Below are 27,905 nucleotides of genomic sequence, written 5' to 3' on the forward strand. Positions count from 1 at the left end.
TGAATTGGCCCCAGCCCGCTGGGAACGGGGCGGTGGGAAGTAGCCTCCTGTCCCGGACTAGCTGCACCGTCCGCCCGCGCTCTCCCCGGCCCTGCCCCCGCGGGAGCACCGCCGCGGGCTGCCGGCAGCCCAGCGGCTCCCCGCCGCGCAGCCGGGGCGGCTCGGGGCGGCCGGTGACCCCGGGGCGGGCGGGGGGTCAGCCCGGCCTCCCGGCCGGCCGCCGGGGCTGAGCCCGGGGCCGGGGGGGAGGCGCACGGTGACACGCTAGAAAGCTATTTTCCCTTTGCGCTGGGAGAGCAGTTGCTGCTGCTCCTCACCAAGTCCTCGCAGGATGCCTTTCCAGCAGGGCTCTGCCCGGACGCGGCAGCGCACCGTCCTTCTGGTGGGGATCGTGGTCCTGCTGGCCGCCCTCGTCCTCGCCGTCGTGCTGGCCTCTGTCCTGACTCGCGGAAAGCAAGAGGTCAGTCCCAAAATGCTGAAGTGGAAGGACAGAGGGACCACTAAGAATCTGCAAGAAGTCATCCTGGGAAGATGCTACAGCTACGTCATGGCGCGGTACCCTCAGCTGGGGTGAGTAGTGGTCTCGGTCGTGAATCAGGTGTGTAAAGTGAACAGAAGAGAGCTGTCTCTAACCTCCACCCGGCCGTGTCCCCTAGGTTTGCAGTGGCAGAGAGAAATCAGGGGAGTAAGATCTCTGTTTTGTAGCAAAATGTACAAACTCAGACAGCAACTGTCGGTGCCCGAGTGGTGGCTTTTTAAGGAAACTGCCTGCAGAACCAGTGTAAATAATACTAATCCTAGGTCAAAACTCAATCATAAATGCATTTTGCAACTTCCTTAAAGCCATCTAAAATAAAAGCTGGATTCTAACAGGTTTGAGTACATGGAGGTGAAGGCAATTCACTACAAAGCCAATCTGCCAAAAATGCTGTAACATGTGGCACTGCATTCATGTAACCAAAACTACACAGGAGGGAGGAAAAGGAGAAGGTTCAGCACAGATTTATAGGATGGGCAAAGATGTTAGAAAAGCCTTGAGAAATATCTTGGGGTTATCCAAAACAGATGTTTTTAGCATGTGGGTAAGACTTCGCGATGAGCATAGACAGCTTGCACGGAGAAGTACAGATGGATCACAGTGCCAGCACAGCAGTCCCAGACAAAACCGTCACCCAGTGGTGGTGATCTCTGCTCAGCCCATCGCAGCAGGTAGTGCTGTAACACCCCGAGCAGCCCACCGCTCCTCTGCTGCAGAAGAGGATTCCCTGTGCCCAGGTCTGCAATAGCATATTAGGGCTGAGAACTGATTTTCTGATCCCCTTCGCCGCAGGGAAAGGCGGAGTATGAAATAGGGAGTGCCCTGGGCCCCCCTGCGGGTACTGGGGACACCCAGCCCCTCAGGACAGGATCCAGGGCAGCCAGGTTTTCTCAGCAGGCACCCAGCCATCACTTCTGTGGCACCAGCCACTCTATTTTGTGTCCTCAGTAAGCCTCTGGCAGACATTTCCACTACCCTGGGCTGAGCGCCATGAGGCTGCCCCACACCTCAGCCAGGTGACAGAACCATCGTGGTCTTGTCTTCAAAAAGACAATTGCCACCTCTCGTTTTTGTGACATTGAGCTGATAAAAACAAAGCTGTTCATAGTTTGCTTGCATGTGGACTTCTCTTGGCCTCAGATGTCCGGTGCTGTATGAAAAAGCTGACTTGCAGCATTTGAAGGGAAATCATGGGGCCTGAGCGTGCAGAGATTTAAGTGCGTGCTTTACATTAAACACATAGGTGGGTTTAGTGAAGGGGAGGGGGGTTCTTTTACAAATAAAATTAAAAAGCTCCTGAAGCTTTTGCAAAATCATGTACATGTTTCTAAAAGCACACATATTTAAATCTGAAATTATTTTGAAGCCTAATAACCTTTATTACTTTTGCTTGTTTCATTCAAATTGGGATGCTGAAAATGTAAAAAACACTTTTGTGTGACTAAGTTTCCAGCCAATGTCATGTATGTTTTCATTCACAACACAGTCTGAATCTGACCTGGGAATAATTTGTTTAAGCAGTTCTTTCAAGGACACTTTTTAAAAAAAATCACAAACCCATGTTCATAAGCTTTCTAAAAAGGTTGTTTTTACAAGGCATAACATTTTGTGCTGTTCTTAATTCAACAGTGTTTAATAGCTTCACGGCTGTGAGCTCACTTTCTTTCAGATGAAATGACTTATGTACAGCAGGACCCTTTTTTGTTTTATTTTATTTAAAAGACAAATTTATCCGAGACAGAGAGCACTGAAAAAGGAAAAATATGCTTGTTTACGTACACCTGAAATGTTCAGGAGGTTCCTGAACAGGGAATTAAACGTAGGTGCTTTTCTGGGAATACAACCTGAGATTCCTCGTTTCTGATCCTGCTGAGCTCAGTGCAGTTTGTCCTGTAACCAACCGCTTCTGTCGCTGGCACTTTCTGATAAAGCGGGTGCCTTTAGGACACATCAGAGAACCCCGTATCTTTCATCCCGCGCTCTTTCATCATTAATGTAGGCCTTGGATGTTGCGTCGCGTGACATCTTTGGTGCACTTAATCAAAGAAAAGGAGTAGGAACAGAGAACTGCAGAAACTCAAGCAAGCTTATGATCTGAGCAAGCTGTGTCCTATAGTCAGTTAGGACTTTTGTTGCCACTACTCCCACCCTGGGAACCTCGCTGCCTTGGTTAGAAATCTTCTAATCTCCTCATAAATTTGTCCATAATCTGTTCTTGCCCTTTTAATCTTATACCAACATGCGCATTTGTTTAAAAAGCTCTGCTTTTAGTAAACTCATGGACATTTCCTCATATTTTTACTTTTTTATATCAGAGCCATTAAGTTCCATCTGTGACAATATTTTCATTTTTTTTTTAAAATAGCAACCTGTTCTACTGCAGTTGTTAGTGTGACTATTTACTACATTTTGGAGTGCCATATTTCAAATTGAAATAGCTGGCTGGTTTTGGAAAGAAGGGGGATTGTTGTCATATGAATATGGACTTTATAGCGTTTCTAGATGTCACAGATGGATTTAACAGGGGCCACAAATCTACAGCCCCCATTTAGCTCTGCTTTTGCAACTGCATGCTATAAATCATGTGAGAAGGGCATGGACGTGCTAATGTACACCTTCACGATCACAGCTGCTTTAGTCCTAGAGGATACCTCCTTGCACTCTCCCTCATCTTACCGGAGCCCTGGGCACCGTACACAGTCAGCACACGCTGTTCATGCTCTTGTCTTTTCCGATGTGAACTGTGGGCTGAACCCAAACCCAGTGAGGCCCCTGGAAAGACTGCTGCTGTCTGCAGTCGAGTTTTGTAAGCACCTCGTGCAATCAGGTTTTATCCTGTTGATTCGCTTATTCTCCAAAATCATCAAAACGTTCAGGCACTGTCTTGAACTTGCTCACTAAAGAACAATTCTCAGGTACTGTATACAGCACCTGCTGGTAATAATTTTGTTTAACTGCCTGCGTGCAATACAATCCTTGGTTTTATTTCTGCTGCTGGCTGGCTGACTCTTACCATTTGTACACATACAGTTTCCTCAGTTAGTCTTCCTGCGTAGAACTGTCATTGCGCCAAAGTTGAGGAGAAACAAATAGGGAATACCAAATGCTTCAAATAACGCATTTGCAATATTAGCCTCATATTTAGGAAAAGATGCAGGTGGTATAGCAGCAGGCTTTAGGGGTTTCGTTCCCTGCACACACAGTTGTACATCTAGATACACACATTAAAGAGTAGTATTTCTTTTTGGCTTCCCTGGGAAATACTGGCTGCTGCCAGAAGACAGAGCTAAAGCAATAGTTTGTCACAGCTCAATAGGTTTTTTTTTCAACATTAACAAAAGCCGCAAGTTCTGCTTTCACTAGTCTTGCAGAAATCCCGTGGTCATCAACCATGGCCATTGGTATGTATTGTAGTTTTGTCTGAATAAAGGCAAAAGGCAGTTTGGGCTGAAGGAAGGATTTGACCTCAAATTGCTTCGTCTCCTCTTTCCCAGTAATACGGACTCCCTCTTGTGGCTAACAAAACACTCGCAATTCTCATACTCCAGGTCTCATGAAATACAAATTTAAGTTTACAAGAATTTATCCCTGGTATAATCAGAGGAGAGAAGCATGATGGGGTACGTGGAGCTGCACACTCAGCAGCACCAGGCTTGTGCAGGACCAGGTCGGTGCCAGATCATTCAGAAGATCAGTGCTGGTCAAGACCAGTTGTGGTGACCTGTTAATTTACCCATCGCTTGGAGGATGTGGTTTGTGATGGTTTTGCACCTTGATGCCTGCTGGGGCAGGTACTAACAGATGTAGCATGAAACCTGTTGATATGAAGTTAACCAGTTTAGTTTTCCTCTTCACCATATTTGGATTGGCAGGCTGAGGTCAGATATGATTGGCAGTTTGTGACCTGGGGAAGGAGAGGGGAAGAAACACCTAGAAAGGAGGTCATAGTCACTGATCCTCAAAACACAGACAATGCTGCTTTTTCAATCTAGAAATAGACTCATCTTACATTTGCAGCTCAAGAGATTTTTCATTCCCAGATAATGACTACTCCCCACTCAGATCTGCAGTCACTGCTCAGTCTCTGATTCACCCAAGCTAAGCCAAGTTTGCAAGGACCTATTATTTAAAAATGGCTGTGGTGGGTTAACCCTGGCTGGATGCCAGGAGCCCACCAAAGCCGCTCTATCACTGCCCTCCTCAGCTGGGCAGGGGAGAGAAAATATAACGAAAGGCTCGTGGGTCGAGGTAAGGACAGGGAGAGATCACTCACCAGTTACCGTCACGGGCAGAACAGACTCGACTTGGGAAAATTAGTTTAATTTATTAGCAGTCAATTCAGAGTAGGGTATTGAGAAATAAAACCAAATCTTAAAACACCTTCCCCCCACCCCTCCCTTCTTCCCGGGCTCAACTTTGCTCCTGATTTCTCTACCTCCTCCCCGCCGAGCGGCACAGGGTGACGGGGAATGGGGGTTGTGGTCAGTTCATCACATGTTGTCTCTGCCGCTCCTTCCTCCTCACTCTCTTCCCCTGCTCCAGTGTGGGGTCCCTCCCACAGGAGACAGTCCTCCACGAACTTCTCCAATGTGAGTCCTTCCCACGGGCTGCAGTTCTTCATGAACTGCTCCAGCGGGGGTCCTTTCCACGGGGTGCAGTCCTTCAGGTCCCCCACGGGGTCACAAGTCCTGCCAGCAAACTTGCTCCAGTGTGGGCTCATCTCTCCACGGGTCCACAGGTCCTGCCAGGAGCCTGCTCCAGCGTGGGCTTCCCACGGGGTCACAGCCTCCTTTGGGCATCCACCTGCTCCAGCATGGGGTCCTCCACAGACTGCAGGGGGATATCTGCTCCACCATTAACCTCCATGGGCTGCAGGGGGACAGCCTGCCTCACCAGGGTCTTCACCACGGGCTGCAGGGGAATCTCTGCTCTGGCACCTGGAGCACCTCCTCCCTCCCCTTCTTCACTGACCTTGGTGTCTGCAGAGTTGTTTCTCTCACATATTCTCACTCCTCTCTCCGGCTGCAGTTGCTGCTGCGCAGTCACCCCCCCTTCTTAAATATGTTATTCCAGAGGCGCTACCACCGTCCCTGATGGACTCAGCCTTGGCCAACGGCGGGTCCATCTTGGAGCCAGCTGGCATCAGCTCTGTCAGACATAGGGGAAGCTTCCAGCAGCTTCTCACAGATGCCACCCCTGTAGCCCCCCGCTACCAAAACCTTGCCACGCAAATCCAGCTTATTTTTTGTCTAACCTCTGCCAGTGAGAGAGCACCAAGGGTACAGACAGGGAGGCACTTCAGTAACGTGTGTGACTCTCCAGGCCCAGCAATCCTACTGTGTCTGACTAAGCAGTGCAGAAACTCGGTGATGAAGATGGAAAGTGTAGAACTTCAATATGTTTTTCATGCAAAGTTGTGTGGACACACAAGATATATTTCCCCCTTAAATAAAATTGGATCAACTAATGTTTTTATAGTTAGTAGCAAATTCCTGTTATAACAAATTTTAACAGTCTGTAGTTCCATTAAATTTAGTAAAAGTTGGTACACGTCCAGGAGAGCTTTGTCTTCTGACTGCATGATCATGAATGCATTTTGCCTTTCCATTCCTTTGCAGCCTGTGGAGATGGAGGTACATTTTGTCAAAAAAGAACATATGGAACATGATTTTGTGTGAGATACTATAGCATTTGCAGCATAATTTCTTCCAGAAAGAAATCTGGATTTGTTGTGTGCTTACTTTTGCATTTTGCCTTCGTGCTTTTCTAGGCATTTTTAATTTAATTTCCTTGTATTTGTTCACTGATTGTTACCACTTTCACATCAAGCATGGCACTAAACAACAGCCATGATTTGATTCACCGTTACAAAAATCTTAGCTTTATTTTATATAACCATGATATTATACTGAAACTTAGCTGAGATCTGTTTTTTCATTAAGAAAATATGCCTTACATAAGAGAAATCTTTACTGAATCACAGTCTTCTGAAGAGTACGGGTTACTACCTAATTGTAATGCATTAGCACCCTGTTAGAGTTAGGGTCTGCACTGCAGACGTCTAAAGCTTCTCAATTTAATATACATCAAACTGCAAAGAATTTAGCTTTTCTTTATTTTTAAAAATACGCTTTCTAAAAAACTGGAATTGTTACCATTGTTGCACCATCTCTTTTGGTTCCAGAGCAAACAAACGGCTTCATTTGCACTATCTGTGGAAAAGGACACAGGGTCCTGGTGCACAAGCTGAACATGAGCCACCAATGTGCCCTTGTGGCAAAGGCCAATGGTGTCTTGGGGTGCATGAGGAGGAGTGTTGGCAGCAGGTGGAGGGAGGTGATCCTTCCCCTCTGCTCAGTGCTGGAGAGACACATCTGGAGTGCTGTGTCCAGTTCTAGGCTCCCCAGTACACGGGAGTCAGGGACATACTTGGAACATGTCTAGTGAAGGATCATGAAGATGATTGAAGTGTTTGACATACAGGGAGAGGCTGAGAGAGCTGAGACTGTCCAGCCTGGAGAAGAGAAGGCTCAGGGGAATCTTATCAGTGTGTACAAATACCTGATGGGGAAAGTAAAGAAGAGAGAGACAGGCTTTTCTCAGTGGTATCCAGTTGCAGGACAAGAGGCAATGGACACTAATTAAAATACAGGAAATTCCATTTAAACATAAGACAAAAAACCTTTTTTTACTGTGAGGGTGATCAAAGAGTGGAACAAGTTTCCTGGAGAGTTTGTGGAGGCTCCATCCTTGGAGATATTCAAAATCAGACTGGACACGGCCCTGAGCAACCTTCTCTGAGTCAGGGGTCGGACTACACGATCTCCAGAGGTGCCTTCCTATTCTTCTGTTTCTTAGAAAATGCTTTTAGACTTGCAAGAGGTCCACTGGGTAACTAGGACAAACAGTGATGCAGAAAAGTTTTGGCTCATCTGTAGTGGTGTCACGGCTTAACCTGAGCAACTAAGCTATTCTCATGCTAAATCCAAAACACAGCACTATCCCAGCTACTAGGAAAAAAACTACCCCAGCCGAAACCAGGACAAGTGGCAATGGTGTTGATATCTGTTGCCACTTTTGGTTTGTCTCTCAGTATTAAGATGGGCACTGTATCATCATAATAACACACTGCTTATTAAAATGCCCAGGTCAGAACATTTGTTACAATACTTCAGTGTATGCTCTTAATATTCCCCTCCCTATTTCATATGCCAATGTGTTGACTTTAATACCTTTTCTGTGTTAGCCTTTCTTATGTGAAACATGCACAGCTCTGTTTTTCATTTCTTCTGTCCTTCAATATTTATAACAAGGTCTTCTTTTACAATTGTTTTCCCCTAACTTGTACATGAGTGACTTTGACTGTTCTTGTAATTTCTTGGTAACTAAGATATAATCATTATAAACGTTAACAATTGTTTGAGTCTTACTTAAAGGTACACTTCCATTGAAATATGCTGTACTGAGCTTTAGCAGGGAACTGGAATATAATATTTAGTAGGCACAAATGGACAGTTATTAGCACTTTAGGATTTAGAGGTAGGGCTACTGGTTCTATAGTTGGTCCTTCAAATCAGTCCTCATGCTGTTCAAGGCTAGTTCCCATAACTCTTCTGGGCTGTAAGACAGGGTTCCATTTGGGTTTTATTGTCATCTGTTTTTAGAGGATGTTCATTAGAAAGAATTAATTTTCTCTTTAGCAAGAGGCAAGTTCATATGGCAGTGGGTAGCTATCATTTATTTGTTCTTGAGGTAATTAATTGCCAACATATTTATTTCTGCTCTTCTGGAGTATAAACATCAATGCTAGACTGTGAAAGGCCATCCAATTCTGCGCAAAGCTCATACTCAGTTCTGCGCAGAAAATTTACCCTCCCAGGCTGTAACTCCACTGACAACAGCAACCCAAAGTCTGAGAGTGTCCTGCAAATTTGAGGGGGAGATGTCAAAAGATGCATTGTCTTTCCTCCATGGCCAACATCAATGTACTTCTGAGGCACAGAAATGCTGTTAAGATCTGAATTTATCTCTTGCTTTGGCAGCCATATGTCAACTCATCTGTCTGTTGTCTATACTGAGTTATAATCATATAAAATTTGTTATTAAATGACTATATATTTCTCATATACTCAAACTTGTTACATTTATTTAGCAGTGGTTAGATATTTAATGGTTCTTACTGCAAGATTCTGTAGAATTTCAAATAATTTTTCACATTTGGGTTAGCCTACACATACTGCATCATGACTATCCCACCATCATATATTAAAATCTCCTTGCAGTGAAAGTCTCCTTTGGTTTTAACCTTTGCTTATCCGTAGGGATAGGAGAAATAGATCCTTTTTCCCTCTAGGGTCAAATGAAAATCTCCCTCAAGTGTCCAAGGCTAAAAACAGATGCTAAAGATGGAGTCTATCTTCCCAGGAGATGACACCAAAATAAGGTAGTAGCAAGGAGCTCACTCACAGTCGTACTAAATCTCCGATCTATTCCCTTGTCCTTGTCCTGCTGACACATGCCACCCTTGAAGCAGGGACTTCTCCTGACTTACTGCATTTATGCCACATCCCAGCAGTTTTAGTTCTATAAAAAACCCCAATGTACTGCAAATTCATGTTATGAGAAAAAAAAATATCTGCAGCTGCATTAAGCCATTGAGTGTTTCCCTGCTATAGCATACTTTTATTTGGATCATTCTTATAGAAATGTTTTTCCAAGTTTAATATTAAAATAAATTCTTGTAAAAATTAAAAATAAAACAATACTAAAAATACACTTTCTAATCAAGGGGTAAGATGCCAGCTTAAATTTGTTCCCTCCATATCTGTTGGTGACATGGCCCTCACTTGGCTTAAACTGTAGAGCAACTATGACCCTCTGTCAAAATGCAGTCCAGGTGAGACTCCTGCCCTTCTAGAGGCTGCGTCCCACTTATAGAGCATCGCTGAAAACACCATCTGCTTAAGCAGCTTGTTTTTTCACCCAGGAAAGCTGAAATCCAGCCAGCAAAAAAATCTGCTTATGTAGATGAACTCTTCACTGGTTTATAGCTGCCAGCTCTTGGCTCAACCCTTCCCGGAAGGGTGATAAGGCTTAGTGTTGTCCCGGAGCACTGATTCCCAACTCATATAAAATACTCTAGGAGCTATAAACCAAAGCCACAAGTACACCTGCCCTTAAATCCTTCTCATTCCTGCCAAAGGGGAAGGGCTGGAGTGACGAGGAGCTCTCATTTGTTCCAGGTCATTCCTCGTACACAAACATACACAGCCCTGAGGTGCACCCAGCAGAAATTTCACCTTGTAGTTCTTTTTCCAGACCTCCAGACTCACCACCTCTGCTGAGGGAATTTAATTGCTCTGCCTACAGGCAACCTTTCCAGAAGTCATCTTTCTCTGAGGCAGAGTCTTGGATCTGTCTCTATCCCCAGTCAGTTCCTCCAACACTTTCTTTACTGGCTTTTGAACTATTTAATTAGCAGAGAGCAATACTTACAAAATCAAGCTGCCAAAAAAATCAAGTATGTCATTCTCATATTAAAAAAGTCAGTTACCATAAATGTTACGGTGGCAGACATTTTGCAATAATTAAACTAAGTGGGTAGTGAGAGGCTAGTGCTCATTGAAGACGTTGAGATTGACAGCTCTTCCATGATTTTTTTCCTTCATCCTTTCCCTTGGTAATTTTTCCCCTATTATCCTAATGCTAAAAGCAGCAGACAGTAGTCTCCTCAAATCCTCAGCAATGACAGCATATTGGCTGACCTCTTTTAATTCACAGTTGTCTGATTTTTAGCACAAAGATACCTGATGGGAGATTTTAGGTGCTAGAATAATAGGAGCGAAGCTGATCTGTTGTGTGCACATACCCATTTTCTGACTCAGTGGTCTGAAGATGGGTCGGGCTGTCACCCGGCATGAAGAACCACACACCTTTGGGGTTGATCTCGGTTGCTGCTCCTGAGAAGTCCCTTCTCCCGCGTGATGGCAGTGTTCTCCTTGTGTTTAGCTCCTCGCACCCGCTGCTCAAGTCGACTGCAGAGAAGTCCAACCACACCTGCCTGGGCTGGGCTTGGCAGCGGCTCCAAAAAAGCTACTCCAAAGCAGCAGTGAGACACGGCAAGGCTGGAAGAAGGGAAGGGACAGCAGAAGAAAAACCAGAAATATTTAGGGCAAAAAAGGTAGCAAAAGGATTCTGGGTTACAGAGGGCTTTCTCTCAACACAGGCATGAAGGTTATTGTTCATTGCGTAATTTTTGACAACATAGAGACATAGCTACTCATAAGCTCACGTGAAAAAACAAATTGAGTATGGATGTGTAAATTGCACTGCTGTCTACAGCCATCACAGTTTACCTAAAAGAGGGAGATAAACTGACACACAGGCAAAGATGGGCCTGTTAGATGGAGAAATAGTGCTACACCATTTAGGCCCTTTGATATGCATTCCCCTTCTGAAAAGTCTGGACTTTTACAGGTAAGACTATGCCTTAGACTCCCAGCAGAGTGTGAATTGGTCTTATGCCTTTAAGGAGCTTTGTCATAACCACAAACTTCTCACTGACTTTTCAAAGAGCCAGATTTCTGAGTGCTTAGGTGCATATCTTCATTACTGTTTTTGGCTGACGGTGGTAGCAAATGAGAAGGATTTTCTTATACAAATTGCAGCTGCGTGTGAGGTTTGATCCCTGCACAGGCCAGTTACATAAAGGTCTCGGGGGACTGCTTCCAGCTCCAACTTCAGAGCCTCACCACAGAGCCACAGTTAAAATCTCAGTGGGGCCTGAAGACATTGACATGTTTTAGAAAGAAAACTTGGGACCTTGGAAAAGCTGCTACTGATTGCAGGGGAGACCATGTCTCACCAGGGAAGTGTCTCTGCCTGGTAGAGTGATTTGAACAATATGGGCAGAGTTGATTGAGTTCTCCAAGACAAAGTCTGAAAGTCATTATTCACTTGTAAATTTAAAATGGGTCCCATACTTGAAGCATCTCTCTCAAATTTTTGAGTAAAAAACTAGAGGCAACACAGCCCAAGGAAACACTGCCCTTCTTAAGATGTTTTTAGCATCCAATGTCAGTCCAGTGCTGAACTGAATGCAAGACATGGTTCATGGCGTAACTGAAATCAGCAGGGATGAAATTTATCCTTGATATTATACCAATTACATCAATTTCAATTGAGGATGAATTTGCTCCATCATGTCCAGTTAAAGAAAAAAATATAAAATTACAGAGTAAAGAAAAAAAAGATCTATATTAATCGTGATTCCCCAGGTAGCTCAATGCCATCCCATTCCTTTAAGTGAAAGGATACTCTGTCAAGGTTAGCCAGACCAGCGTACTGATATGCAAGAGATAATAATGCAGAAGCTGTCCATTTTTCTAATATGCACATTAAAGTTTGGCTGCTAGGATAGCTGCTAATGGAAATATTCTTGGCCCCAGCTTCCGTTTGATAGATTAATGTGATATTTGTATAAAAGGTAAATGGATAGAAATACTCAAATTCACTGGAAAATGCAACTTCTACCCAAATGTAAGGACACATGCAGGATATACTTTGCGGTACATATAACATTCGGATTTAATAAGGCAATGTAGTTTTAATGTTTTTTTGTATCCCAGCCCTTATTCGATGCAGGATATAGTCTGTCTCCAAAAGGTCACAAGGCAAGTTCTGCAATCCTCGCTTTCCAGAGAAAGGGTTGCAGGTTCAGTGCTTGAGTTTACAGCAGGTTTCACAGTGTTCCTTCTAAGTCTGTTAGTCAATATTCACAATTACCAGCATTTCCCAAACTCTACTAATAAAAAAAGGTTTGAAAAAATTAAACATAAAATTATAGTGTATTTATTTTACATGTCGCTGAATTTGGATTAAATATTTCAGATTCTTTAGTAGAATAAAAGGCCTTAAATATTTCAGCACAAACAAAGTTAGCCTCAAAGGAAGAAATCCATTGTGCATAAAGATATGATATTTGCAGATACAATGCAGAATTAATACGCAACCCAAAACATACAAACAAAAACCAGAGAAGGAGAGCACATGAGCCCTGCAGCAGTGTTGTAGATAAGCGTATTCACCATGGACTCCTGCGTCTGAATTAGATAAATTTAATTAACTGTTAGACTGGTGATCTCTTTCGCACCCTTCCTTTCTTTTGTAAACCAAGAAAGAAAACAAAATGAGTCCATTCTGTGACTGAGAACTTCCCAATGAGAAGTTGGGAGCAGCCTTAAGAGGACAGTTTGTTTCTCAGGCATTTTTTGGCAAGGCAGATGTGCTTGTTTCAACCTGAAACTGTTCTTGATGGAATTTTTAGCATACCAAGTGCCAGCAAACTTCTCATATTGTTTTCAGGGGGCCCAGAGCTACAGGAGGTCTCTGCCCTTACCTCTGCTCAGTGCGAGTTAAATGCTGCACACCAGACAAGTATTTTATTGCTGTGCTGGAAAAAGGGACAGGTGAAACTTATTAATAGTGTCTACTCAACAGTGAGGCTGGAAAGAGTGGCATATCTTCCTGGAGCTAGAATTAACAAGTCCTAAAGTGTTCTTGCTGCTTATTTTTTCATATATCAACCAAAATCACAGTTCTATGTGACTGGTAATCTCTCTGAGATGTGAGGCAAAACGTGTATTTCATATCAGAGAAATAGCTTTCCAATGGCAAATCAATGAATTATTTTTATTCAGTTGTAAAAATATACATGTTGATAGGTGAGGACAGCAAAAATGAAATAATGTTTAGCTTTTGTATGTATTTTTTTACATTGAAAATCTGTATTTTGATTTCTAAAACAATGCTGAAATTGCCTAGTTTCTATAAAAGCCCATCTTCATGCCTTATCATTCTTCTGTGTGGTACAACTAAAAGTATCACACTGATTACCAGCTGTAGAAGAGCTTCCCCCATTTGAAGGCTAAGCCCTACCATTTCTATGACATTAAACACATAGTTTTGCTCAGCTCTGCCAGGACTGTGGGTAAAGACTCTTCTCTCAGGTGAGAGTGACATCCATGCACATCATCAAGTGCTGAGCTTGGTGTCTTGAAACACTAGAAAACTAATGCTTTGAATTTGTGACTCAGCAAGCTGTCTCGGCAGGGTTGTGAATCGCCTGGATGGTTGTTGCTTTGTGCTTCTCATGGCCGTGACTTGAGTCCAGCAGCAGAAATGCTTTGTACTGTGTCTGTCACTTACCTCGCTGCTTTGGAAATAAAAAACCAGGTTTTTCTTATGACTCCTTGAAAAATATTTTGTCTTCTGAGACCAAGCTTAAAAACTTTGCAATATGAAAGGATAAAGGACCAGGTAACCAGCTGTCACCTGTGGCTGTTAACACTGTTACATATCACAGATTTCAGGAGTAGCTTAAAAAAAAAAAGTCCTGCCAGGACAAATCATTTGACAGATTACAAAGTGTGAGCCATATAAATGCCTGTGAGATGTACCAGTGCTTACAGCCAAGCCCTACAAATTCTCTTTACGATACCGTTGACTGTGCAAAGCAAAGGGGACAGCTGCCTACTCTGTAATGTCACCCCCCAATCAGCAGGAGCCCTCTCTTTTGGCTGATTCAGTGTGGTCACGTTGTAATCCTATGTGGCAGGGAGAGGTATTTACAACTTCCCAACCCCTAAATGAAGTACCAAAGTTGGGAGGATGGTCTCTGTGGGTTACTTACACAGTTTGTAGCCAGAGACAGTCTCCTCCAGGAGAAAACTCAATACACCCAAGTTAAATTCTGCTAAGTAAAATATGTGAATACTCCCTGACATGACAGTGCAACAGCAAAGCAATGACTGTGCTCCCTAGAGCTTCTGCAGTTTGGCTTCTTATTTCTACAGTGACTGTAACTGAAAGTGCATTTAGGCTCCTGAATAAAAGACAATAGCCCAGTGAAAAATCATCATTTACTTACCTGGAGGTGAAGTTGGTTCATATAAACAAGAGGTGTGGTCCCTAACACAGCTTGGGGCTGCCCCTGGAACAGACTGGCATGGTAAGAAATGAAATTCAGCATGTGGCCAGAACTGCCCCGGTTGGCCATACGGCTGGAGGCCCTCCAGGCTGACCTGCCTTGTCCCTGCCCCCAAGCCCTGTCCGCATTTCAGATGGCAGTGGCAATACCCAAGCTTGTTTTAAATCAGCAAGGTCAGGCTGCGGGATATCTGCAGCCCAGATAGAGCTCTGCAGCATAACGTACTTGGCTGCCCCAAGAGTGAGAGATATTCATATTCACCATAGACCCTTCACAGAGGAGGACTGGAAGAAGCTGGGGCATGGAAACCTGCTGTAGTAACCACCTTGGTGGCATGACCTCCCAGTAACCAATATCATATATAATGCTAAGTTAGATTTGTTACTGCATAAATAAAAGCGGAAGGAAGGCCAGGGACATCTTGCCGTGGATTGCCTGGTCCTTCCCGGTACGATACTGGCCCAAGCCCCTGTAGTGTGTCTGATAGAGGCATTTCCTCTGGTACGTCATGCTGTCAGGTGCTGTCACTTTCTTCTGGACACAGACAAAGTCCGGCCTCCTCTTTGTGTGATGTTTATTTTCCATAAGGCTTAGGAAGGGAAGGAAGAGAGTTCGTGTCCAGACAGCAAGGAAACAGCCAGGAGCTGACAAGCGGTTCTGGGTCCCGCAGTTTAGACATGGCTCGTGTAATACAAACAGCTTAACTCTCTGTGCTCCAGTTTGCCCCTCTGATGCTCATGTGGGCACTTGGTAGAAATAGTGATCAGGTTCAGTAGTGGGAATGAGATCACACAACTGTAGGGGAGATTAACTTGAAAATGTTTGGAAATCTTCAATGAATTACTACTGTTTTTCTTAATCCCTTTAGGACTGTTTTTAAGACTAATCAAATTCCACATCCTACATGTTGCCCGAGTATGAACTGGTAACAAAGCCTGCAGCTATGTGTCTGTCACATACTAATTGATCAGTGCTATTTTTATAGTGCTCTGAAGGCATTAGTTTCTTCACACAAGACAAAGTCCATTCTTCAAACGGCTTTTAGCGGGAACACACTGGGAGATGATTGCAAACAGTGAAGAAAGAGTGGATGAGTCAAAGACAGTCAGGATAACTCCATTCAGACATGCAGACAGCAGGATAATGCAGTCAGCGTTTTAAATTTACATAAAAATAGGGAAGAGAAGGATGCAGAATCACTGCATTACTGTCACTGCTGTAATGAGAGGGGCAGGCTTTCCACATGGGCCTGAAACTATAGGAGCATGAAGAGGAAGGGAGGTGCACCCATGGGGGACAGCCTTGAAAACACATACTAGATAGACAATAATTATGAATTAGCTTAATGCAAAGTTTTCACTCATTACCTCAAGTACAAGAAAGCAAATGTCCTGAGCCGTCTGTCCTGGTTTTGGCTGGGATAGAGTTAATTTTCTTCCTAGTGGCTGGCATAGTGCTGTGTTTTGGATTTAGCATGAGAATAATGTGATAACACACTGATGTTCTAGTTGTCGCTAAGCAGTTTTTATACTAAGTCAAGGACTTTTCAACTTCCCATACTCTGCCAGTGAGGGGGTGCACAGGAAACTGGGAGGGGACACAGCCAGGACAGCTGACCCCAAATGACCAAAGGAATATTCCACACCGTATGACGTCATGCTCAGCATATAAAGCTGCGGGAAGAAGAAGGAAGGGGGGGACGTTCAGAGTGATGTCATTTGTCTTTCCAAGTAACCATTACACATGATGGAGCCCTGCTTTCCTGGAGATGGCTGAACACCTGCCTGCCGATGGGAAGGAGTGAATGAATTCCTTGTTTTGCTTTGCTTGTGTGTGTGTCTTTTGCTTTACCTGTTAAACTGTCTTTATCTCAATCCACGAGTTTTCTCACTTTTACTCTTCCGATTCTCTCCTCGGTCCCACCGTGGGGGAGTGAGCAAGCAGCTGTGTGGGGCTTAGCTGCCGGCTGGGGTTAAACCTCAACACCGTCCCAAATGTTATTGTATGCTGCAGCCTCAGGAAGGGAGCATGGCACTGCTTCAGTACAGAGATACGATTGCTTGCCCGCACTGTGCAACGGATTTCCTCTTGGTAGTACAAAAGGAGCCCTGCTTCTGTCAGCAGAGGGGTGCTTTATTTCCTAGGCTGACGAAGCAGCATCTTAAGAAACGAGTGTAGGCTATGGTGATAGGGTTGTCTCATGGCATGAAGCAGTTCCCTCCATGTAAATTTAGTGGAATTCCTCTGACTCATGCCAGGGAGAGCAAAAGGGCCAGAACCTGTAACGTGGTGGAGGATCAGAAGGAGACTGAAAAAAACCACTGGAGACCAAGCACCTGATCTGGATCTTGGTTATACGTGTGGAAATCAGCTGTGGCTCCAGCAAACTCAATAGCTGCAAATTAGTGTATAAATGAAAATAGTATCAGGTCCAAAACAGCCAGATCCCTGCTTTTGTTTTAGATAAAATTATAGATATTATTTCTCTGGGGTCGAACACTCCACAGGGAGACACATGGGCATATTTTTGGCTCACTGTACCTGAGGAGGCAGTATCCTTCAGCCATACTTTTAAAATGTACAAGCTATAGTCTGCTTTGCTTCTCATGATTTGGTATGAATAATCAAGAAATTTGATCTTCTGGTTATGTGATATCAGCACTGCTCTTTCTAAGGGACAAAAACATAGAGGACATTCAGATATTGCAATAATCAGTAATTTAAAATGCAGGAGAGAGAGAAAGATGTTTTAGAACTTCTCATTCCTCAGTTTATACTTAATCTGCTGAAGATAGTCTGCTTTTGTAATGCATAATGTATTTTGGTGCCTGAGCATCGTTAGAACTCTTTTAAAATCTGATCCATGGTGTTTGACCATAAGAGAAGAAGATCCTTTCACAGCATTTCACACTCATAAATACTAATTATGTTTTAATCTTTTGGCAGAGATAAGGATTGCCTAAAAATATGGGAATCATTAAAACATGCGTTCATTTACAAGAATCCCTGTAATATTACATCAGAAGATTATCAGCCTTTAATGGATTTAGTGAGTCATCCTATACCCTGTAACAAGGTAACAGTACAACGCATGGTGGGCTGCGTAAGTAGGATTGTTGTGGGACGGCATGTCTGTGCAGTGCTCTGAGTGATGGGATCTTGTCCCTAAAGATTGTGGGGGTCTGTAGGTCGACGAGGATGATATTTTGCTCTTGCGCTTACTGCAATAGTCCTGCAGTTATCACCTTTGGATCCCAGTAACCCTCTTCATTCTCTACCGCTGGAAATCATCCCTGTGTAAGGCTTGTCTCAAACCTCCGTACCGGGGTCGTCCTGGTGAAGTGGCGGATATGTCCCTGTTCCCTGAGCATACGGCTCTCTGTAAGGATCACGCTATCATGCTGTTAGAGGGACACTGCTTCCAAAAAGCTGGTCTTCCATGTGCAGTTCAAAAGCATGCAACAAATTAGGTACATATCCTATGAGAACTAGTCAAAACCTTTCTTTTAAAATGCTTTACAGGCTGAACATGTCCATTTCCACAAAAAATAATCACCCAAAAAGATTTTGGAAATGGGAGCATGGGCTGCAGAAATAAGAACTGACCCACTAAGGCGAACTTGCAGCATTTCATTAAAAACTAAAACTCCTTCATTATCATGAAAACTTTTTGTTTTTCTCCAGGAAAATTTCCTGACTAGCTCTAGTATAAGTATCACTTATTAGACATTGTACCTTATTTCACAGTCACTGTTTTGGAGCAAGACAAGTGACCTCGCTCATCGTTATACAAAATCCAATCAAAATTTCCTTACCTTGGAGGACACCTTGTTGGGTTATATGGCTGATAGGGTTTCATGGTGTGGAGACCCCTCTGCCCCAGGTAATAAGTCCTATTTTTTGCAAAACAAATATGAACACTGGAATTCCAGATTATTCTTTTATCTTGTATATCTAGACCTAAACACAATCCTTTTCACATATTCTTTTCTTGTAATTTAGTTTAAAACCTTAACTGTATTTCTGTCCCATGTTATGGAAGACTGAAAATAATACTTAGTTCTCAGGTTAATTTACAAAACACAACTTTGGCTGTTACTAAAATACCAAGTTGCTGCTTGGACTAATGGTCACATCTAGCCCTCTTTATCTAGATTACTCGCTTCCTTCCTGTGACTTCTATGGGACAAATTGCAAAACAAGAATGCCATTCAAAAAGGTCCTGGCCATAGGCCAGTCAAAGTGGCGGGGGCAGCATGTAGGTACCCTGCGGTTATTGCTGCCTGCATGACTCCTGGGTTGGTGCTTAAGGCTAGCAACCTCTAAACTGGGCTGACTTACTGAAAATGTTGGGCAAAGTTTAATTTTTCAGTGCAGTTGGACAGTATTTGTCAAGAGCCAACCTGTTTCTCACATTTAGGACTACATGTTTTCCCTTCTCAGTTTTCTGAGAATTATTTGCATACAGGGCCTGCAGCTGCCTCCCTGAAACGTCTGTGAGCAAACAGGAAGACCTTTGAAGACACATGCAAATTCCTTTTCCTCTTAGAGCCCTTTCCTCATGTAGCCTTCTCGCTTTGGTAGGGGGCAAATCTTTTTGCCATCGTTAATCAGCTCTCAAAGCCATATAAATATTGCAACAATATTCATTCTAACCTTAGCTATTCTATAAATGTATTTCTTTTCAGGAATCAACTATGAATCTTGTCCAAAACGAAGTGAATGTGAGAGCAACCCTACCTCTGTATTCTGGAAAATGGCATCCAAGATGGTAAGATCTAGAATAAATCTCCCCGAATCCAAGAATGTTGAAAGGCACTAAGTTCCTGACACTGCCAAAAATGTGAGTTTGCAGATTGGACTTAAAACATGGAATAGTAAAAGTTCACATGAGCTTTAGCTTCAGGTACTAAAAATCATGGCATTGGAAATTTGTATTTCCAAGGTCCCATATTTTATGTACAACATTTAATGTCGCTGTAGTTTGGGCATTCTTATTTGTGGACAGAGACTGCGTGCCAGTGTCTAGAAAAACACTTGGCAGACAGCTGGAGCTTTGCAAATAATGCTTACAATAATAGTAATCACCACCTTAATTAAATCACAGGACCAAAATTGCTAACATAAAATACATTTTAGCATGGTAATGTTGAGAGCAGTGCCAAAATTGGCATAGAAATTTTCCAAGCAGCTGAGAATCCCCTTGCACCTTCCCAGCATGAACCTGAAGAGCACGTCCTCCCACAACAGTATCTGGCATACATCTATGATGTACCTACCCGTACACACATGCCAACTCCCATCACATGAATGAGACCCTGCTAGTCTGAGTTAAGCAGTTAGCCCGGCTTTGTTGAATCAGCACTTTACAGAAAAAACTGCCAGAAAAAAAACCGGCTCTCCTGTATCGGTTTAGTTTTACGTGTCTTTCAAAACTTCACCCTTGATATGCCTATTAGCAGATGACTGCCCAGGTGGAAAACAAGCATTCCTGTATGCTTCAGCTCTCATGTACGTAAGAAAAAGTCTACTCACTATAAAAAAAATTCTTTTGTGGGTAAACTAATGTACATAAGTTTTCCAAGCTCAAAACAGTTTCTATGTTCTCATTAATCCCCTCAGTTCCAGAGTCTGGGAGGAATAAACCACCATATAGAGTCAGGCTTGCTCAACTGCAGGCTTTCTAGTCCAAATAAATTTAAGACCTACTAAAACTCATGCTTATTACATTAGAAAGTTACACATAATGAAACTTTCCTGCCACTTCACAGCTCTCGAGATCTGAGTTTGAGCCACATTGTTCAGATGTAAGAGACTTGGAAGATTTGATAAGTACAGTCACCTGTGTTAAGCTTTTCAAAAATTCTTTGTCTTACCAATGGATTATATATTTAATGTGGGTACTTTATGTTGTAACCTTAGTAGTCTTTAAATATTTGGACATGAGTTTTGAAGAATAAAAGAGCAGTGATTACATGATCCAGTAATTTAAAAATCAAGTCAAACAAAACTCGGTGATGAGTTTTACTAAAACCACTGGGGAGAAAAATCCCAAGCCACAAAAGAACACAGAGCATGAGTCACAAGCTAACGAATACACAACGGTTTGCGTGTCCTTAAACTAGTGGTACCTCTGTTCTGGCTCATCCTCACCGCCTGAGTTAAAGCAGTCTGAGGACTATTCCAAGTTACTACAGCCCCATCAGACAGCTGTAGCTGCTGGGCCTTTGGAAAGCCCTATAAAAACTGCAAACAGCAGTGACAGCAAAGTTGCTATACCAATCCCATGCAACCTCAGACTGCCAATTCATAGCTGGCTAATGCAGCTTTATCACAGTTTTGCCATAGCCTTTAGAGGCTTTTTTTTTGCACTGACATGTTCTGCAAAAATATTGGCCAGATCCTCAACTTGTGTAAGTCAGTTCTGATGACATCAAAGAAGTTACAGTAATTTCTTACTAGCCCTGAGTCTGACGTGGCACTGCATGTAGTGTCAGAGTATAATGTCCATTTGTTTTGTTCAGTTTGCAGAAGCAGCATGTGGTGTGGTTCAAGTGATGCTCAATGGATCAGTAGAAGCTGGAGCTTTCAGAAGCAGCAGGTATTTACTCAGCATGCTACCATCCATGTTTCTGTGGGGCCTGCATGCTGGTGAACGTGTCTTTGCCAGTGAGTCCCAGTGCAGAATGGATTTTGGTAAACTCATACAGGGGTCTAAACCATTGGCTGTTGTAGAGCTGATTCACTTAACTCCTTCTATACAGTGACTGTAATTGAAATCCTTCAGAGGGTATGTGGGTGGGGTATCCCGTATGCTCTTACTGCACAAAGTAATTTTATTATTACAGTTTATTTATTCATTACACATGAATGACACATTTCTAACTGTTCATGGAGCTGACTGGATTTTACCCCTCCAGTCTGTGCTTCCTTGGGTTACCTGGCTGGAAGTGCAGTCCTGAATAATATTGAAAGATGAAGAATATGCTGGTCGGGGGAACAGCCACGTTCATTTCCCTTGCACCAAACCAAATCAATAGTCAATAAACTAAACAGGAGAAAAGGCACTGAAGATGGAAAAACTTCAGCTTGTTTCAGTCTGCAGACAGTTTAAAAAGTTCTCCTGAAAGTGGAATAAGAATGGGGAGAAAATATTTTACCATAAGGCAATTAAATAGTCTATGAAAATCCGTTGGCAAGGTAATGTTCTTTCACTGAGAATAACAGCAGCACTAATAAGCACTAGTATTTGGGGAACATACTCTGTACGTCTTTCTCAGATAAGTAAGAATGTTTCGCTTTTTCATGTCCCATTCTTACAGCATCTTTGGAAGTATTGAGATCTTTAACCTAAATCCAGATAAAGTCTCTGCAGTACACATTTGGCTTATGCATGACATCGGGGGACCTCAAAGGTAAGTACGCCGGTACGAAACGATGAGCAGTGTGTAGAAGGCAGACAGCGCAGCTCAGTTCTGACGAGTGACTGTCTAACAGTGACACTGTCTTAAACCCGCTCACGAAACCCGCTCTACATTCGGTCTCCTAGCTGCTTACTTTACTGGAAAGAATAACATTTGTACTGTTGTTTTCTTTAGTATTTTTCGTAGGTACTGCTGAACAGTTATAGCTAAGACACAATGACATTTTCCTTGCTTTCAAGAGGTCCCATGACATTTAAATACCTTCCAACCCCACTGAGCTCTACAGGCCTTTATTATGGGTGCAGCACTGAAGTCACAGAGCAGGCTGTGTTTGCAAGGGTGAACAGCTGGAAAATATGTTTGTCCACAGGAATAGTATAATTATGCTGAGCAGAACCATTTTTGATAAAATAATTTCAAATACTGGAACAGGTTTCCCAGAGAGGTTGTGGAGTCTCCATCTGTGGCCTACTCAAAACCCGACTGGGTCCTGGGCAACCTGCTCTAGCTAATATTGGTTGGACTAGATGATCTCAAGCAGTCCCTTCCAACCTAAATGATTCTGTGATTTTTAATAACAAATCTGTAGTTTAAATGCTTACCATGGAATTACTGATACCAGAACAGTGACCTCAAATCACATCTGAGCCTTTCTGAGTGACCTTTTTCATCCTGATCAGATTCATTTGCAGATCTGTCACATTTCAAGCACTGAACATGACGCTCAGTGCCTTTGACCCCTATTTTCAGAGCCGGTTCTGTGGGTCACATGGTTACAATGCATTGCCATGATTTCTCCCGTTCCTAAGGACCCCCATGACACAGGCAGCAGCTTTGAGGCTGTGGGTCAGGAAGCAGGCCGTGATGATGCGGTGCAACTCAGTAATGAGTGTGGACCCAGCAGAGACCCTTGCTCAGACAGCCTCACTGTCTGACACAGTACCAGCTCCAGTGTTGCAACCCCTTCCCGAGCCCAGACACCCAGAAGTGTCTCTTTGCCACACAAGCTGACACACCTATCACAGCTCACAGGCACGCATCTATCCTGTGCTCAGCATGCCAGACATACTCTTGTGGCCCATTGCACAGAGGTTTGCTGAAGAAAAGGGCATTGAGTAATCTGTACATTAGTTCCCCCAGACATGGCATTTGATCCTTTCTCCCACGATTTCCCAACATCAGAAAAGCCGTCATGTTTCTCCTCAACAGCTTCAACAACGTGGTGCCCTGCCAGCCTTCTTGACACATCCTCCTCCTGTGCCAAGTCCACAGCAGTTTCCTTTTTATTTTCTGCTTACTTCCAAGGAGAAAGAGGGAGGGTAACTCCAATAATATGTATTCTTTTTATCTTCTGATTTTTATTCCATGTTGAATCACTGATAACATCTGGCAAGTCTAGTGAACAAAGAAGAGCTGGCTCTGCTTTCCACTAATGCCAAATGTTAGGAACTGGATTTGCCCCAGTATTGTATTATTGCCCTGATGTGTGTCCTATACTCTGGACCAGGAGATGATTTTTATCCTGAGGAAACAAGTCTTTTGCAGCATCTCTGTGTCTATGACAGTTGTCAACCCTCCCGCTACAGCTTTGGGGCACCTTGGGCTATTTCAAGCAAATTAAGCATAGAGATAAAGATCTCAAAGGTATGACATTGCTACATGCTTCATGAAACCATTAGCTGGATGGAAAAGAAATACACAAGTTAGGGCTCCTACCAGTGGAAAAGTGGTTGAAACAGCCCTTTGTCAAAACAGAGTAGCAGCAGCCACAGACTGAGTCAAACAGGTAGGAGGTGCTCATAGCCTGCTTCCTCCCATGTTTTCTATCTGCTTCCTCTTATCTTATGTCCTACCTGGGACTTAGCTGCTGGTTTTCATGATTGTCCCTTCCAGAGGACTTGATCCCTTTGTCCTTCCACAGATTTGAATGAGCCTTATATCGTGCTCCTGTGGACGGAGGCCACCAGCAGCTCTGGAGCAGTTCTAGAGCACATTGAACTGTGAATGCAACTGAGTTATTTCCCGTGGATATCTTCCTGCACAAAGTTCTTGTGCAAGATGCACAGCTGAACATCACATAATTTCTACCAGCAAAGGCCCAATGATAGCCAAAACTCCACAAACCCAATGGGCTTTACAGCGCATTAGCAAACAAGCTTTTAAAGAATCTTACCCGAAGTAAAGCAAAGTGACATAGTGTGGAATTTAGCTGAGCTTCTTGTACACACAAGGAACACAAGTAACGAAAGACTTTTCTCTCCAGTGAATCCTGCTCAGGTCATTCCATAAAGAGGTTAAAAAGCATCTTAGAAGAGCGAAACTTTAAGATCACCTGTGAAGACAATTACAGGTAATTACCTGCTCTTATTGGTGACAACTTGCTAACATAAAACTAATATTGCATCTCCCTCTTGACTTAATATAGGTTTACAGCAAGTTAGAGCAGACTGCCCTTTTACTGCCATCACATCCCTTCAATGTGGCTATGTGCTTCTCAGGGGCTTCCACTCGCACTGCAGACCTCGTGTTGGCTGGGTCTGGGTCTTGCTCTCTGCCCTGCACTTGCCATTGGGCGTGTTCAGTTGCCTTCAGGGAAGGAGCAATCCAGCCTCCTTCAACAGATTTTCATCTGACCAGGCTTTTACCTACAATAATCAGAACAAAATAGGCAGCTTTCCTCCCTGCTGCATGCAGATAATGCAGTATGTCAAGGATGGTCCTTACTTCCTCTGCTATAGTTTGAGCTTATTTTCTGTCCAGCTGCTTTGTCAGAGAGAGGCGTGAGACATGATAAGCATTATTAATTACTATAATTCACCATTGTCAGGAGAGAAAAACAGGAGTCCAGGAAACAGCAGCCCAAGTTCTGACTTGCCTGAAATCTCTATCTGCCTGCTGAGGAGATACAAAAGCCTGAGACCCTTTATCCCTCTGTGCAGGTTCAGAGACCTTCACACAGAGCAAAAGTGTTCTTTAGTGACATTAGAAAACCAGCAAAGGTTCAATATTACTCATATCTTATCTGTCAGGAACAGCTTTTCAGAGTGAAGAACTCATACTTGGATAAGAACATTTCCAAAGTAAACAAACATTTCTATAAACTACTGAGTTTGTGGCATTAGTTTTACGTAAGGAAAAGTTGGTCTGTAAAGGAGACAAATGCCTTAGCTGGTGATAGGACTTTAATCCTGAAGGCAGAGCAATATATTCCTGTTTAGGTATTGCTGAACCTCATTGATTAATAGGTGCTCTGCACCTTGTAAAAAAATTAGCACTGGTGTGGTGCATGGATCTGCCAGATCGTGATGGTCGTGTATTCACTTTCTCTGGGTAAATGCAGCCTTTAACCAATACTCCAGGGACCTGTAAGTAGGTACAGATTATTTCAGCCTATGATGAAGTACACTAAGGGGCCAGGGAGGAACGGGAAATATGTAGTAGCTTAGACCCTCGTGGCTCAGCACAAGGAGAAACCTGTAACACATCATGAAGAGTTGTTGACACGCTCATTGCTGTGGTTCACAACTCACTTCTTAAGGTAGAATAACAAGTAGGGCTTTTTGTCAGAGCTCAACTAATACATACATAAACAACTGTGTAGAGTAACACGGACAATTAATTTTACTATTTTACATATGAAGCAATAATAAAATAAGCAATTTACATGTGCAGTAAAACTCTTCAGGATAGACTGTACAATTTAGCTTCACTCCCCTGAAGTCATTGCAGACAGAACCGTCTGGGTCCGTATCAGCTGAGCATCTGGCTTTTCATGCCACATAGCAATTGATGCTGATCATTTTCTCTTGCTTTTGTCCATGTCAGCAGTGTCTTCCAGAAGTAACTCAAAAAATAGATTCACTGGATGTACTTCTAGAAGAAAATCTAATCATATCTGACATTGTTAGCAACAGCTTTACATTGTAGCAGTAGGGGTTACCACTCAGTAAGCAAGATGGTGAACTTCCAGCATGGCAGCAACTCCGTAGTCTGTACAAGAGATCTTACTTCTTTTTCATAGTTATTTTTGTTATCACAGCGTAGCTGACATGCTGTGAGTTCACACCCTACTTTTATTTCGTACTCACTTGCTCTTGTCCCTAGCCCCTATAAACACCAAAGTTATCTTTCTGCAGCAAGATCTAAAAAAATTATCCAAAGACATCCACTTGATAAGCGCAGATGTAACATGCACTTTGACTTTCACGTTGCATTTAGTAACTGTAGAGCTATTGTGTTGCACTTGCGAAGTGGTTACTACATATTTGTTTTTGTGTCTTATCACAGGCCAGTTCAGCTCCTTCAGTGTGTGCACAACCCTGACCACACAGACTGCAGACTTTGCACCAACACCACGGCAACTCCATGAAATGGAGTCCTCCGCACTACTAAAGACTTTTGTTATTTGTGTGTAAAGCTGGAAAAGATGTGGCTACATAGCTTAGAGTGATAAGTAGTAGCGTGGCGTGTACAGAGTCCATAACCAGAAATCCTTGCTGTGATACTAACAGCCAAATAGCAGGAGATGATACTTTAGGTGTGATTACTGTACACACACACACACACACAAACATACTATTTCAGAGGGGCCGGGGGCATGTTCAGTGGTTGAGGGCAGATGCTTTGCCCTCATTTGGTCCCTCCTGTACAGCTCCCCTTGTGCCCAGAGGCTCAGAGCAGGGATTCCCTGGGGTGTGCACAGAGAAGAAAGAGGTATTCCAGCAGAGGCAGAACTTGCCTGGATCAGCGCTCAGGTTCCTCCCCGCTGTAAGGCTGGATGGGAAATGACGGGAGCATGCTACGCTCTCCCTGCATCCCAGTGCAACATCCCCCAGAGGGAAACATTGCCCAGTGGCACGTGGTATAAATCATGTTTCTCCCAGGAACTGTGGCACCTCTGAGCAGGTAAAGCAAGCGATGAAAGAGGCAGAGTGGTTGTTACCTTTTAATGGGCATCACAGTAAGTGGCTGGTGGGGAAACGGCTGAGCTGAACCAAGAAGAGACCAGAAACCACTTGAGGGTTGCCAGCATCTGTAAGAACAGGTCGAGTGTGTAGCTGGGGAGAGAAAATAGCATCTGACTCAGACAACCCCATTAAAATCCTACTGGAAACACCATTGCAGTTCAGATTACATTTTATTCTTAATATAGCAGTAAGGATAAGCCTTCCAACTTTCATAAAAGGTCCCTCAGGCCACAGCTTGGCCATCCGCTGGAATAGAGACAAACATCAAAAGGTTGTCACAATAAGGAGTCTCTCTTGACCTCTGTTTCTGAGGTGAAAGGTGATGCCTTGCAGTGTATAATTCACAGGCATGGACATGTCATAGTACACTGAAACAGCAGGTTGCATTGATTTCCTTTGATTTGCATTTTGCCGGTCTCATACGCATATTCAAGTGCAGTGTTTATAACATAATAAAGATCTGAGGTCAGCTTGTGGCCTCGGCTGTAGTGCCTTTGTGCAGTGCCATTGACACATTTGCTACAGATATACTGCTAGGTGTTGCAGTGCCAGCAAAACCAGCAATTGCCAATTCATTAGGCAGACCTAGGTTTCCATGATCCCACAGGCACACAGTTATAATGCTGTATGTTTTAGTGACTACCCACAGTGTGAAGCACCCTTATGGAACTATACAAGCTGGTGTAGTTTCGAGCATCTCTAGATAAACCTTTGCTCTGTAATACACAGGCCTGCACTGAGCATAGCTGGACCACACCCAAGACCTCGCCCATAATGTTTACATTAAGTGAAACGTATTTTTATTTGTACTCTGTTATGTAACTACTTCGATGCAGCAACGCAGACATGTACCAATACTTTCAAGTAGGTTATTTCTGACTATAGGTCAAGACTTTGTCTTCATGCTCATTTTTGTACCTCTTCTATTGTAATATAAAATGTTGACTGTAAAATCGAGATCTATAATAAAATTGCTGATGGCTCTGCTG

General features: G+C 43.3%; 1 protein-coding gene across 1 annotated transcript; it reads left to right on the plus strand.

Annotated features, from left to right (window-relative positions):
* Positions 1 to 243: 243 nt before the first annotated feature.
* Positions 244 to 27,905, plus strand: CD38 (CD38 molecule). Its single transcript, XM_076335967.1, has 8 exons — positions 244 to 570; positions 17,472 to 17,601; positions 18,273 to 18,408; positions 19,214 to 19,296; positions 21,050 to 21,126; positions 21,848 to 21,940; positions 24,213 to 24,299; positions 26,237 to 27,905. Exons 1-8 carry the CDS (start codon positions 332 to 334, stop codon positions 26,316 to 26,318), a joined length of 927 nt encoding a protein of 308 aa, XP_076192082.1. The 5' UTR covers positions 244 to 331; the 3' UTR covers positions 26,319 to 27,905.

The sequence above is a fragment of the Aptenodytes patagonicus genome, chromosome 4 (genome assembly GCF_965638725.1).
Source record: "Aptenodytes patagonicus chromosome 4, bAptPat1.pri.cur, whole genome shotgun sequence".
Taxonomy (NCBI): domain Eukaryota; kingdom Metazoa; phylum Chordata; class Aves; order Sphenisciformes; family Spheniscidae; genus Aptenodytes; species Aptenodytes patagonicus.